This window comes from Lagenorhynchus albirostris, chromosome 15 (assembly GCF_949774975.1).
Source record: "Lagenorhynchus albirostris chromosome 15, mLagAlb1.1, whole genome shotgun sequence".
Classification (NCBI taxonomy): domain Eukaryota; kingdom Metazoa; phylum Chordata; class Mammalia; order Artiodactyla; family Delphinidae; genus Lagenorhynchus; species Lagenorhynchus albirostris.
The window spans coordinates 10,483,646-10,496,676 of NC_083109.1; the positions used below are offsets into that span (position 1 = coordinate 10,483,646).

The 13,031-nt window shown below is 49.1% G+C and overlaps 1 protein-coding gene across 1 annotated transcript in view; it reads left to right on the top strand.

Moving 5' to 3' along the window:
* NFATC2 (nuclear factor of activated T cells 2) overlaps window positions 1–13,031 on the top strand; it is a 142,721-nt gene that overhangs the window by 78,307 nt on the left and 51,383 nt on the right. The window contains exon 6 of the mRNA XM_060123533.1: window positions 237–377. Coding sequence (XP_059979516.1) covers window positions 237–377 — 141 coding nt within the window. The remainder of the gene's footprint in view (window positions 1–236; window positions 378–13,031) is intronic.

Below are 13,031 nucleotides of genomic sequence, written 5' to 3' on the forward strand. Positions count from 1 at the left end.
GAAAGTGTTGTTAGGAGAAAATTAGCCGAAATTACTTGGGGCATTTTGACAAGAACATAACATTTGTCAACCATAACATAGTCACTGGTTGCCAGGGGTGAGGCTTCCATGTTTGCAATGACAACAAGTGACCAAGGTGGGCAGAGTGCATTGTGTCCCGTTCCCGTGAAATCACTGGACGATTCTGCATGGGCGTCTCCTGTCATCACACTGTCTTCTTTTTCTCCCGCCCGCAGCCCAGCGATCCGCCCATGAGCTGCCCATGGTGGAAAGACAAGACATCGACAGCTGCCTGGTCTACGGGGGCCAGCAGATGATCCTCACGGGACAGAACTTCACGGCCGAGTCCAAAGTCGTGTTTACTGAGAAGACCACAGGTCAGGCGGCCTTCTGAGTGCCATACAAAATTGACCATCTTTTTCTTTCCAATGACATTGATTTGGGGGATGGAGCCCATTGTGTAGTTTCCTGTCCTGCTCTCCTTACCATGAGAAATTTCCCTTGTCTCCAGTGATCTTGATATCGACACGGTTCACCATTGCATGAGCATGTTATAATGTATTTTAACTCATCCTTGCTTGTTTGGTTGGATGATAAAGTTTTGCCCACCCTTAACTTTTTTTTTTTTTTTTTTTTTTTTTGCGGTACGCGGGCCTCTCACTCTTGTGGCCTCTCCCGTTGCGGAGCACAGGCTCCGGACGCGCAGGCTCAGCGGCCATGGCTCATGGGCCCAGCCGCTCTGCGGCATGTGGGATCTTCCCGGACCGGGGCACGAACCCGCGTCCCCTGCATCGGCAGGCGGACTCTCAACCACTGAGCCACCAGGGAAGCCCCCCACCCCTAAAGTTTTTTTAAAAAATTATATTTTCACATCAGGAGACACATTCTTTTAAGTTTTTTACTGTTATCAAGAAGGGAGGGCTAGCAACACAATGATTAATCGTGCATGCTCTGGCCCTGGGTATCCTGGGTTCAAATCCTGCCTTTGCTACTTGCTTGCTCTGTGATCTTAGGCAAATCACCTGACCTTTCTGTGCCTCCATTTCTTTATGTATAGAATGATAATAGCAAGAGTTATCACCCCATAGGGTTGTCGCGAGGGTTAAATGAGTTAATACATGTCAGGTGATTATAATGGCACCAGGTATATTGTTAGTCAACAAATACTGGCTGCTTGTATTTTTATTATAAATAGTACTACAGTTAATCTTGTTATACTTGGAGGATTAATTAATCTTCTTATACATGAATCTCCATGTGTATCTTTTTTGTTTATTTAGGGTTTATTCCAGAGTACAATTTTGGATAGTCATTTCGAGAGCTTGAAATACATATTGCTTCTAGAATTCAAATTACCTTCCAGAAACATACAAATGGGAAACTTCCACCAATACTGTGTCAGTGATGGTTTCACCCCATCCCAGAAGTGCCATGTTTTTTAATTTAAAAAAATATTTGCTGAACTGGTACTGTTTTGACTTGGCGCTCCTTTGCTATGAGAGGTTTAATGTTTCTGTTTATTGGACCTGTGTATTCTTTCTTATATGGACTGTCTGTTAATGTGATTACCAATGAGGACACGGTAGAAAGACAGTGATCAAAAGTAGGAAAAATATCAGGTTATATAATTTATTTGATAGTTATCGATGCTAGGCCAAGCTTTTTTTTTTTTTTTCTTCCTGTGACACGATTTCCAGTTAATTCAAAGGGGTGTTTGTCTGTTTGTTTACTGCCCTGAGGAAGATATACAGACTGTCACAGGCAGGTTGTCCACTTGCGGGGATTCTGTGCTGCATGCGGGTACCTCCTCTGGGGGCTGCCATTCAAACTGGATACATCCTGGAGCTGTGTGTTACTAAACTTCTGATGGGAGGAAGCGGAGTGTCTTAGAGAAGGGGTGCTTCTTCCCAATTCGCACAAAGCCTCCTCTTGAGATGGGCTGGCCCTGTGACTAGGGTGTGACAACTGCTTCCTTACACTTTGGAAGCATGGTAGAAGGCAGGTGGTTCTAAAGAAGTTTGACGAAGCCGTTGCCAAAAAAACCCCACAAAAAACGGGCATCAAGTCAGGCTGTGGCAGTGGGGAGACGGACAGGTGGGTTTGAGTGGTTCAGAAGGCATGTGGTCAGTCCCTGCGGGTTTGAGGGGCTGTGGTGGCGCCGTGAGGGGAGAGGAACGCAGATGTGTAAGTGGGTGCATTGCATCTGTCATATGGTTGTCCAGTACTTTATTTAACCATTCGCCCTTTATTGGATGTTAGGCTGCTTCCAACTCTGTGCTATTGTAAGTAACTCGGTGATGAACATCCTCGATATTCCTTTGGTCAGCTAGGTAAGGACTCATGTTCTCCAGCCAGTCTGCTTGTGTTCGAAGCCCAGGTCTACTGCTTTCTAGCTGAGGGACCTTGGGCAAGTTACTTAACCTCTCTGGGCAACAGTTTCCTTCTCTGTATAAAGAGAATGGTGGCAGTTCTACCTCATAGGGTGGTCCTACGCTTAAGAGTTCATAAATGCTTGGTACAGTTGTCCCTCAGTATCTGCAAGAGATTGGTGCCAGGATCCCCGTGGATACCAACCTCTGCAAATGCTCAAGCCCTATGTATACAGTGGTGTAGTATTTGCATAGAACCCATGCACATCCTCTCATATACTTTAAATCACTCTAGATTACTTATAAGACCTAATACCAGGTAAATGCTATGTAAATAGTTGCCAGTGAATGGCAGATTCAAGTTTTGCTTTTTGGAACTTTCTGGAATTTTTTTTGGGACTATTTTTATCTGTGGTTGGTTGAATCCATGGATGTGGAACCTGTGGATTCGGAGGGCCAAGTGCTTGATATGTATTAGCTAACGCTGTTTGTTACTGTTATTTCCTAGGGTTGAGGCCTCCATGTGGTGTAGTGCGTTCAAGGGGCGTGCACACTTTCAAGTGTCTTGATACATTTTGGAGGAGACTTTGTCAGGCGGTGGAACAGCAGTCTCGCGGCAAGAAGGTACTAGGCTCTCATGAGACAGAGAGCAAACCTGTGTGGCTGGAGTAGAGGCTGGTTATCACCAGGACGTGCTTTGATGAGCAGGCGAAGCCCAGAGCAGAGAGGTCTCCTGATGCCAGGTAGAGACATGGCTTTGGTTTAGTCTGCACGTGAGTAAGGTAATAGGGAGTCATGGTGGGTTCTTGAGCAGGAGAGTGGCATGAAATGTAAATGGCCAAGTAAACATTACCTGATGGATCTCCAGGACCAGGAAATCATCCTGCTGGCCGTCTGCTGACTTTCACAAGAAGTGTGTGGCTTCAAGGCACCTTATTGGCAGAGGGGAAATGCTAGTAATATACAGACATCTTGTTCTCTGTGTCCAGGTTGGCAGTCTCTTTGAGGGGCTGCTGGAAGTGTGCAGGGATGGCTTGGAGGCCAGGTGCTACCAAGTTCCGTGTGGAATTAGGAGCCAGACAGCTTTAAACTGTCTAGAGAGCTTGTGAGGTCTACTCAAGGGCCTCCAGTAGGTATTTGCTGGCTGGCTGGCTGGATGGAAGGCATTTACTCTCTAGCTTTCCTTCTCTTGGTTTCAGAAGAAATTTCAGTTTACCTCTTGAAGGGAAGAAAACCCAGAGTCTGTTTCAACTTTGAAAAATTGCATGTTAATAAGAAGAGGAATGATAACAGTTTTCTCTGATTGAAGCCTGTCTGTGGGCGGGCCCTTTGCCTGCCGCGTTCCGCATCTTGTCTCATCGAACCGGACACCCGCGGGAGGCAGGTGGCTAAGCCTGGAGAAGTTAGCGGACTCACCTGCAGATTATACAGCGTCGTTCTGTTGTTCAGTTTCCCTGGACCTCAGATTCCAGTGAGCGAGTTAATAACAGTCTTGCCCTCCCAGAGTTAAACGCATAAGCAAGCAGCGGGCACTCAGCACGTCGGGCGTGCTTGTGGAGTGTTCGTTGTTATTTTTACGGTTTCTCCAGTATTCTCATTGCTTAGGCCATAGACATCGTTTATTGGACACACACTGCCCCAGTGCGGGCCTGGCAGGCAGACTTTGGGAGGCTGTAAGCTGCACTGGTTACCAGCATAGCTCTGAGGTCAGACGGCCTGGGTTTGAACCCATGATCTGTGTTTGGTAGCTTTGTCATCCTGGGTAAGTCATGTCACCTCTCTGAGCCAATATTTCCTCTTTTGTAAAATACAGATGATTTACTTCACTTGAGAGACAAGATTAAATGAGATGATACAGTTTAGGCTCTTTGCATAGAGCTTAGCACCTTACAGATGCTCATTAAATGTCAGCTTTTATTATTATTCTCATCATCATCATCATATCTTGGCTGTGGAAGGACAAGGATGGGTACGATTTTATCTCATGGAACCAAGAGACATTGAAAAACAAGAATAAGTAATAATGAACTATGTGCCAGGCCTTGTTCTAAGCACTTTATATGTAGTAACAATCTGATTCCTCGTGGCAGCCCTACAAGATAGCTATTTTCTGATGAGAAACTGAACACAGAGAGGTTAAATAACTTATCGAAGATCCCACAGTTGGTAAATGGCAGTGCTGGGTTGGCCCCTAGGAAGCCTGGCTCTACAATCTGTATCCTTGATCATTTAGCTTTTCTACTTTGAAAAAGTTCAGAACCAGGTTAATTTGTCTGAAGATCCTTTAGCTGCTCTGAGCCACTGACTTGAACCATTTTGTGGTGAGCTGGACTCTTGAATTCTGCAGCAAGTCACCGAGGCCAGGTAGGTCCATTTAGGACTGTGGCATGCCTAATGTACGAGAACCTGGGGTGAATATGGTCCCTGGATCGATGCCAACAGACAAGCCGGGGTGTCTGAGGTGTCCCCGGGCCCTCAGAGAAGTGGTGGGCTTCTCTCGTGGGATGTCTGGCTCCGGGTGGCTCTGACAGACAGAGTGGGGAGTTGCCTTGTGTTTGCAGGGAGCCAGCCCTGCTCTTTTGACCCCAAGAACTTGCCTCCCAGCCCAGGACTGCCTTCTGCAGGGGGAATCCCTGTTGCTCAACTTCTTTTTTCCAAAACGCAGCCCCGTTCCCATCTCCATGGACAGTTTGGCCAGCAGGGCCGCTGCGAGGTGGGGCGGAGTGGAACAGTTGAAGTTTTCCAAGGAAGGGGAACCCCAGCTGGTTCTCACATTAAGGAAAGGTGGACAGCCTCCTGGGCTAATCTTAGCCCCCCTGTTGGGTCATCGGCACCACCAGCTCCAAAGTTCTTTTTATAGCCGTCGACTGGGATGGAATTGGCAGTTCCACTCCAGCAGGATGACAAATTGGAGGACGGTGGAAACACAGTAGGAGAGGGGTAGCGTGGTGTTTCTTAAGTTAGAAAAGCTCGGTGTTTTGGAAAATGGCATCTTATTTATAGCAGCAGTAATAATAATGATTATTATATTGTTTTTATTACCATTTTTAATCATTTGCATGACTTCCAGGAGCCCGTATGTGCTGGCCCTTGCCCGTCTCTCTGATTTCAGCTTTTTTGACTCACCCTCTTGCTCCTTTGGCCGCAGCTACACCGTCTTCGTTCTGTCCTCAAACACCCCACACTCCTTTCTGTCACAGGACCTTTGCTTTTGCTGTTTCCTCATGGGTTGTGGCCTCCTACTCCTACAAGTCTCAGCTCAGGGTGACTTTCTTAAGGAGCCCCTCCTTGACCAGCTGCTCTGAAGTTGTTCAGCCTCTGCCACAGCCCTGTCCCTCTTTATCCCATTGCCCTGCCCTGTTTTCCCAGTAGTAGTTAGCTCTGCTGGAATCATCTTGTCTCTGATGTCTCCCACGTCAGAGCTCCTTGAGGACAGGGATGTGGTGTTTGCTGCTGTATGTGCAGCATCTAGAACAGCCCCTGGCACTTAGTAGGTGCTTATACATGTTGTTGAATGAATGTGTCCTCTCCTTTAATAGTCATACTGGCCCCGAGAGGCAGGTGCGTTACCCCCATTTTACAGATGAGACAACTGAGGCTCACAGAGGTCAAGCCATGGGCCCCAGGTCAGCTCACAGCAGGTAACAGAGCTGGAATCCCAGGCAACATTTATCATCAATCCCCAAGGAATCTCTCTAGGCACATCCAAGAGGACAAAGAGGAACCCAGCAGAACGATCAGCGTCTTTCCTATTTACCATTTTCAGTCATTGCTGAAAAGCCTTTATATATTCTGTGAAATTTAAAAAATGTGTAACCTTCTAGGCGAAGGTCACGCCGGGAAGTCCAGGCTGTTCCTGACTTCAGCTGGTAACCCTGGCGCCCGGCCACCCAGGCCTCAGGCGGAGTCGGGGGTCCCAGCAAAACATTGCAAAACAGGAAAAAATCTAAGGACACAAAAATAAAAGTGATGTGGCCGCGGAAACCGGGTTGCCATGGCTTTGAGCGACTCGCTGCGCCTGGGTGGGATCCAATGTTTTGGAAGGTTCCTCCACATGACACAGGGTTTTGGAATTTTTCAGCTGGTAAATCTTTCTTAATTCAGGCCCCCGGCCCCAGCCAAGTAGCTCCCTGGCTCTCTGTGTCCCGCGGGGGCGTAGGTTGGAAACCTGCCCGCGTCGGATTACTCAGCTTTGAAACTTAAATTGTTTGAAGAGAGCTTGTGTTTTGTTTTGTTGGACGACTTTCTGGACCACTCTGATGGCAGAGGCTCCTATCACCTGTTGAGAGGGCAAATTGATTTTTTAGAAAGGAGGCGTGGGTGGTGGAATTCCCTCTTTCCCACTGAGTCATCATATCCTAATGTGAGTCACTTTATGACTTGGAGGTTCCCAAAGGTTGTATTTTGAGCTTTGTTTAATAAATACAAATGCATATGCTTAAAATAAAATTTTTTTTGCTAAATTAAGTACTTTTCCATGAATTAGTGCCCTGGAAACATTGGAACTCGCTTAGAGAAGACACCTCCTCTTCCCACCTGTTTTTCTCCGTGGGTTGGGCTTCACCCGGTCTGGTGTCTTCTGAAAAAATTGACCTGGTCTGGGAGTCCCTCTGCTTTGGTCTTCCCACTGGGAGAGGTCAGACTCCAAGCTGGGCTTGCCCATGACTAAGGCTCTGTAGACCTTTGCCCTCGGTGACTCACGTCCACGGTGTCACTGGCCCCCGGAGCTGGAGCCCACCCCTTACACACAGCTGGCTGGGACACAGAGCTTTCCTCCAAAGAGGCCAGATCGCCACTCGGGAGCCCCACTGGAGGTAGAGAAAATGGTCTTATTTTCAGAGGGCTGAGTATTTGCCCAAACTTCAGTCCTCTTGCATGCGAGAACAGACTTTGGAGTGAAAGGATCCTTCTGTTTAAATGCCTGAAAAAGAGGACACAGAGAAATGTTTCCTAATTAACTCGGGTCCTAGTGTTTCCACCATCAGAAATTGTTCTTGGCGCCAACAGACGTTCTGTAATTTGCAGTTAGCAGGCTGGAATTTCCACCTCCATCGAGAAAATCATGATATCTTTTATTACTGAATGGCCTGACACCCTCTTGTGTTATTTTTTTTTTCCCCTACAGTTGTGGTTGCATACTTTTTTTTTTTTAAGTAAAAATTGTGTGTATTTAAGGGGTCAGCAGGCTGGATTTTGGATCACCCAGCAGATTTGGCTTGAAGCCTGGATAGGCCTCATATTACGTGCTTTGGGACTTAGTCTCCCCATCTCTAAAATGGTGTTGGTGGTATTTCAGCAATAAAAGGAGATCAAGGATCTGAAAGTGTCGGGCCATAGGAGGTGCCCAGAAAATGTCAGCTGACCTTCCATGTGTCCTCTGGGAGCTCAGTTTACTTAACAGGGAGTGGGGAAGGCAGGCCTGTGTTGGTTTCTTGTCTGGGAGAAGAATCCTTCCTGGCACGGGTGCGTCTCTCCCCTCCTCTCAGCCTTGACCCTTCAGACTCCTGCTGTCACACCCGATACAGTGGAGGCAACATGACTAATGGCCCGCCCCCTGGCCCCATCTTACAGATGGGAAGCCAACTCACTGAGGGAGATTGGCAGACTTCCTTGAGGTGACAGGGCACATCAGAGGAAGGCGGGTTCCCAAACTCCCACTTCCCAGTTCCCAGGGTGACTGTGTGAGCTGGCGTGGGACATCTAGAGATGACAGCCCATCGCTGAGAAGAGGTGCCCCTGGAGGCATGAAAGATGAGCTGAAATCCGGCCTCTATGTAAATGACCTGTTGTTGCTCTTCTAGCCTCACTCCTCTGCTCACTCAGCCCCCAGGACTGCCTTAGTTGCTCCCCAGATGTTTATTAAACCCCTACTGTGTGCACGTTCTGTGCCAGGCACTGGGGGCATATGGCATACGAGATCCCTGCTCTCAGCGGGTGGACAGTCTCAAACTTGTTTATAAGCAGGTCACTTTGAGACAGGGCGAGTGCTGTGAAGACAGGGAAACCAGTCCTAGGAGCAAGAGCAAAGGGGCTGGAAGTTAAGAGAAAAATATAGGATGCTAAGTTAATTTCGAATCTCAAGCAGTGCATTTCTTTAGTATGAGTATGTCCTGTGCAGTGGCACAGAGCTTGGGACAAACTGGTAGTTAAAAGAGTATTCATCATTTTCTGAAATTCAAATTTAACTGAACGGTCTGTATTTTTATTTATTAAATCTGGCAACCATGGACAGTGCAGTCAGGGAGGGCTTCCCTGAAGAGGTGGCTTTGAGCAGAGCCCTAAAGGCAGGAAAGAGGGAGCCATGTGGATGGTCAGAAGAGTGTCCAGGGCAGAAGGAACTGCCCCGTGCCAGGATCTCAGCATGGGGATGAGCTTGGGGCGTTTGGGGAACTGAAAGCAGACCCAGGTGGCTGGTGCAGGGTGAGAGTGAGCGGGAGTGTGACACCAGTCAAGCCTGGAGAGGTCGCCAGGGAGGGGGGGTCAGGTCATGCTGGGCCATGTAGGCGTGGCGAGGAGTTTGGATTTCATTCCAAAAGTGAGTAGCTCTTGGAGGCTTTTAAGCATGGGGGTGTCATGATCTCATTTACATTTTTACCTTTTTTTTTTTTTTTTTGGTGGTACGCGGGCCTCTCACTGTTGTGGCCTCTCCCGTTGCGGAGCACAGGCTCTGGACGCGCAGGCTCAGCGGCCATGGCTCACGGGCCCAGCCGCTCCGCGGCACGTGGGATCTTCCCGGACCGGGACATGAACCCGTGTCCCCTGCATCGGCAGGCGGACTCTCAACCACTGCGCCACCAGGGAAGCCCTCATTTACATTTTTAAGGTTGCTCTGGCAATCTGGATGGAGAATGGTCTTTGGGGGTTGGGTGCAGGGACAAGTGGAAGCTGGGAGGTGACTGAGCAGCGGCTGCAGTTGTGCGACAGGGCAGGTAAGCCCACCAGGAAGTGGCGGGGCAGGAGGAGAGTGGGAGGTGTGGGAATCAAGGCACTCCTCTCCAGCTCTCAGGAAATACACAGGGGCAGTGGTACCATTTCGGGTGGGGGAAATCCTAACTAAGGGGCCACTCCCAGTCCCCCCATCTGCTGGGCTCGTTAAGCCCGTGCATCCAGGGAGCATGCGTTTTCCTGCTAGTTAGCAGTCGTAAAGAGCAGACTGAAATGACTTCAACCATCTTCATCTAGCTAATTTTAAAAAGCAGGGCCAGGCCTGGGAAGCGTCACACACAGTTTCCTAACCCAAGCAGACACTTTGATTTCCTCTCCGTTTGCCTCGAGCCCGGTGGCACGCTCACGGCCCCAGTGAGGACGGATTGCTTTCCTCCTCCTGAAAGCGTGCGCGTTTCTGCTGTGAGTGCTGACACGAGCCCGTTGCTGACATGAGGCTGACTGCTAAGGCTGTAGCCCGGATCCAGCGCCAGCCCTGCTGCTTCCTGCTGCTTTGCTCCATCGTAGGGTTCAAGAGCTGCCTGCAAAGAGAATCCACTCAGCAAACCCAAGTACAGGGGCCCTCCGTCCACAGACGCACTGGCCATTGAGGCATTGTTCCCCCGGCACTGCGGCCAAGTTAAAACAAAGGCTGTGGTGTTACTTGGGCCATGCGCTTCCTCCCACCCCATTTTTTTTCTCTTGCAGAGTCTCGCTAAGTCTTCTCTAGACCCAACCTCTTTGCCCAAAGAAATTGGCTCTTTTCTCTTCGCCTCTGAGTAAAGACTTGGAAGAGCCTGTTTTGTGCTGGCTGCCAGCCCGTGTTAATTTAGGACAGGGGAAGTTTGCCCGAACATCTGCTTGAAAGACCGAAGTCCTTTATTTCATCTCAGCCAGAGCAGGAGAAGCAGACTTGGTCTTCTTGAGCCTCTTCTGTCCTGGGCAGGTTTTCCAAGTCCCAGACCTGGGGTAGGACCCGGAGGTGGGTCATCTCGAACTCGGGCCGAGCGGCTCTGGTTGAGTTTGATTCCTTGTCTGCAGCTGTACTCCAGGCTCATTCCTTCTCAGTCCGTTCACAGAAAGGACTCTTCAACAAGGGTTCGGTGATTTCTCTTTGTGGGGTCTTTTTGCTGGAGAGGCCAGTAGTCAGACACTTCCTGAGCTCTGGCTGTGGGCTGAGCGCTTGGGAATATGAGGTCAGTTTGTTCATTTAGTCCACCATTGTTTTTTTTTTTTTTTTTTTTTTGCGGTACGCGGTCCTCTCACTGCTGTGGCTTCTCCCGTTGCGGAGCACAGGCTCCGGACGCGCAGGCTCAGCGGCCATGGCTCACGGACCCAGCCGCTCCGCGGCATGTGGGATCTTCCCGGACCGGGGCACGAACCCGCGTCCCCTGCATCGGCAGGCGGACTCTCAACCACTGTGCCACCAGGGAAGCCCCACCATTGTTTATTGAGCATCTATTAAGGGCCAGACACGTAGTGCTGGGGAGAAAGCCAAGAACAAGACCGCCATGTGGCCCTGCTCTCCGGGAGCCCCCAGCCTAGCAGGAGAGAGAGATGGAAAACCAGTGGGCTGATAAAATGATGTCAGAGAGTGGAAGGTAGGAGAAGAAACTGACAGAGGATGGGGGGGACCTCCCTGAGCCAGACCTGAAGGATGGGGAGGAACTGGTCCTGGTGAGGTATGGAGAAGGGCAGGCATGGTTGTTGGAGGGATAGAGGAGGCCAGTGTATCTGGAGCTGAGCCGGGGGTCGGAAGCTGAGGAAGGAGGCAGTGTCCCCATCCCAGCAGAGGTGAGGAACCTTGAATCCATTTCTCTTTTGAGCTCCGGTGGGACCCAGGGCCCTGCCTCCTTGTCTGGGGGCCATTGAGGGCAAGAGGGCATGTGTGGCTTGTATCAAGGCCCCAGCAGCCTGCAGGGGGCCTGCTGTGCTGTAGGAGCTTAATCCACACTGGGGGTCCATGCCCAGCCTCCCTCTAAGATCGTGGCCCCAGGGGGCTCCTGGGAGACAGACAAATCAACAGGCAGTTGCAATATACTTTTTTCTTAAGAGAAAAACTTTATTTTAAAAATGCACATCAATTAAAATCGCCCATAATTCTACCATGTTTCTTAAATCATGTGAAGGAAGATGTGAAGGTCTCACCCCATCCATCCAGTCCCAGGTGTGGGGTTGTGACTATCCAGGCAGCTTGGGGCACAGGTTCCTTAAGCATGAGCAGAGATGTTTATAGACTCACAAGGTGATGTCATGCCTCATGTACTAGTCTGCTACACTTTAAAAATTCTGCTTTTAGGACTTCCCTGATTAAGAATCTTCCCAAGGGTTAAGAATCTGCCTGCCAGTGCAGGGGACATGGGTTCAGTCCTTGGTCCGGGAAGATCCCACATGCCACGGAGCAACTAAGTCCGTGCACCACTACTACTGAAGCCCGCGTGCCCTAGGGCCAGTGTGCCACAACTACTGAGCCCACGTGCCTCAACTACTGAAGCCTGCATGCCTAGAGCCTGTGCTCCACAACAGGAGAAGCCACCGCAATGAGAAGCCCACGCACTGCAACAAAGAGTAGCCCCTGCTCACTGCAACTAGAGAAAGCCCGCGTGCAGCAACGGAGACCCAACGCAGCCAAAAAAAAAGAAATAAGAAAAAAAATTCTGCTTTTTAATATAGCAGGGATGCATTTCTAGGTCAGAAAACATGACCGTCCTTATTTGAAGATATTTCTATACCGTACCAAGTATGGATGGCCCATGATCGATTCAATCTGTCCCTATCAATGAATACTTTCTATGGCCATTTTATTTATTTGCAATGAGAAGTGTGGTGCAAAGAACTGAAACGAGAAGCTGTGATGCCCACCAGAATACTGGGGTCGAGATGGCCAGCCAATTCTTTCTCCTTAAAGTTGGACCTAAGATACCAAATTCTAAAATAATAATAGTGATAACAGTGCTCACTGTGGGCTGGGCATTTTGCTAAAGATTTTACGTACACTTTCTATTTGAATTCTTACCACAGCTCTTTGAAGTCAAGAAATTAAGTTTATCGGCTGGCCTATGAGGAAATTGAGGCACAGAGGTTAAGATACCATTCAAGGGCCACACAGCAAATAAATGGCAGTGATGGGACTTGAACCCAGTCAGAGTGACATCAGGCTGAGAGAGTCCTAGCCAGCGTTTACTGTGAATTCCGCTGCCTCCTGGAAGGTCCATTCAGAGGATGGGATTAGTATGTTCTCTTGGTGAAACCCGGGACCTATGAGTTGGGATTTCATGTGGGGTGGGGGAATGGAAGAAGAGCCCGGGAATGGCCTTGAGGTGTTTTGTAAGCCGCATGCTCCCCTTAGAGACCAGCCCCCTTGGTGTGTCTTCCATATGCTATGTAGCATCAAGGACGCAAGGGCAGCTGTCAGTTCCCGTTGAGGGCTGGTTTGTTCAGAACGGAGTGCAGGGACGGGAGAGGCACAGCCAGGCTAGATGCCTGAAGCTGCCCTTGGGGCTTTTAAAAAGTTGAGATAATGGTGTAAACACCCATTTCTGAAAGGAAAGAAACTCAGGCACCATGCCACCTGTCTCCTGTAACAGACATTGTCCTTTTGTAAATTCCCTCCAGCCCATGCCTGCAGGCAAATGTATTTATAACTGCAATCAGAGAATGTTTTTTATTATTTTCGGATTGAAAAATGCTTGTGTTTTTTTTCAATCGTGGAACAAATGCAAAAAAATGATAAAGGAG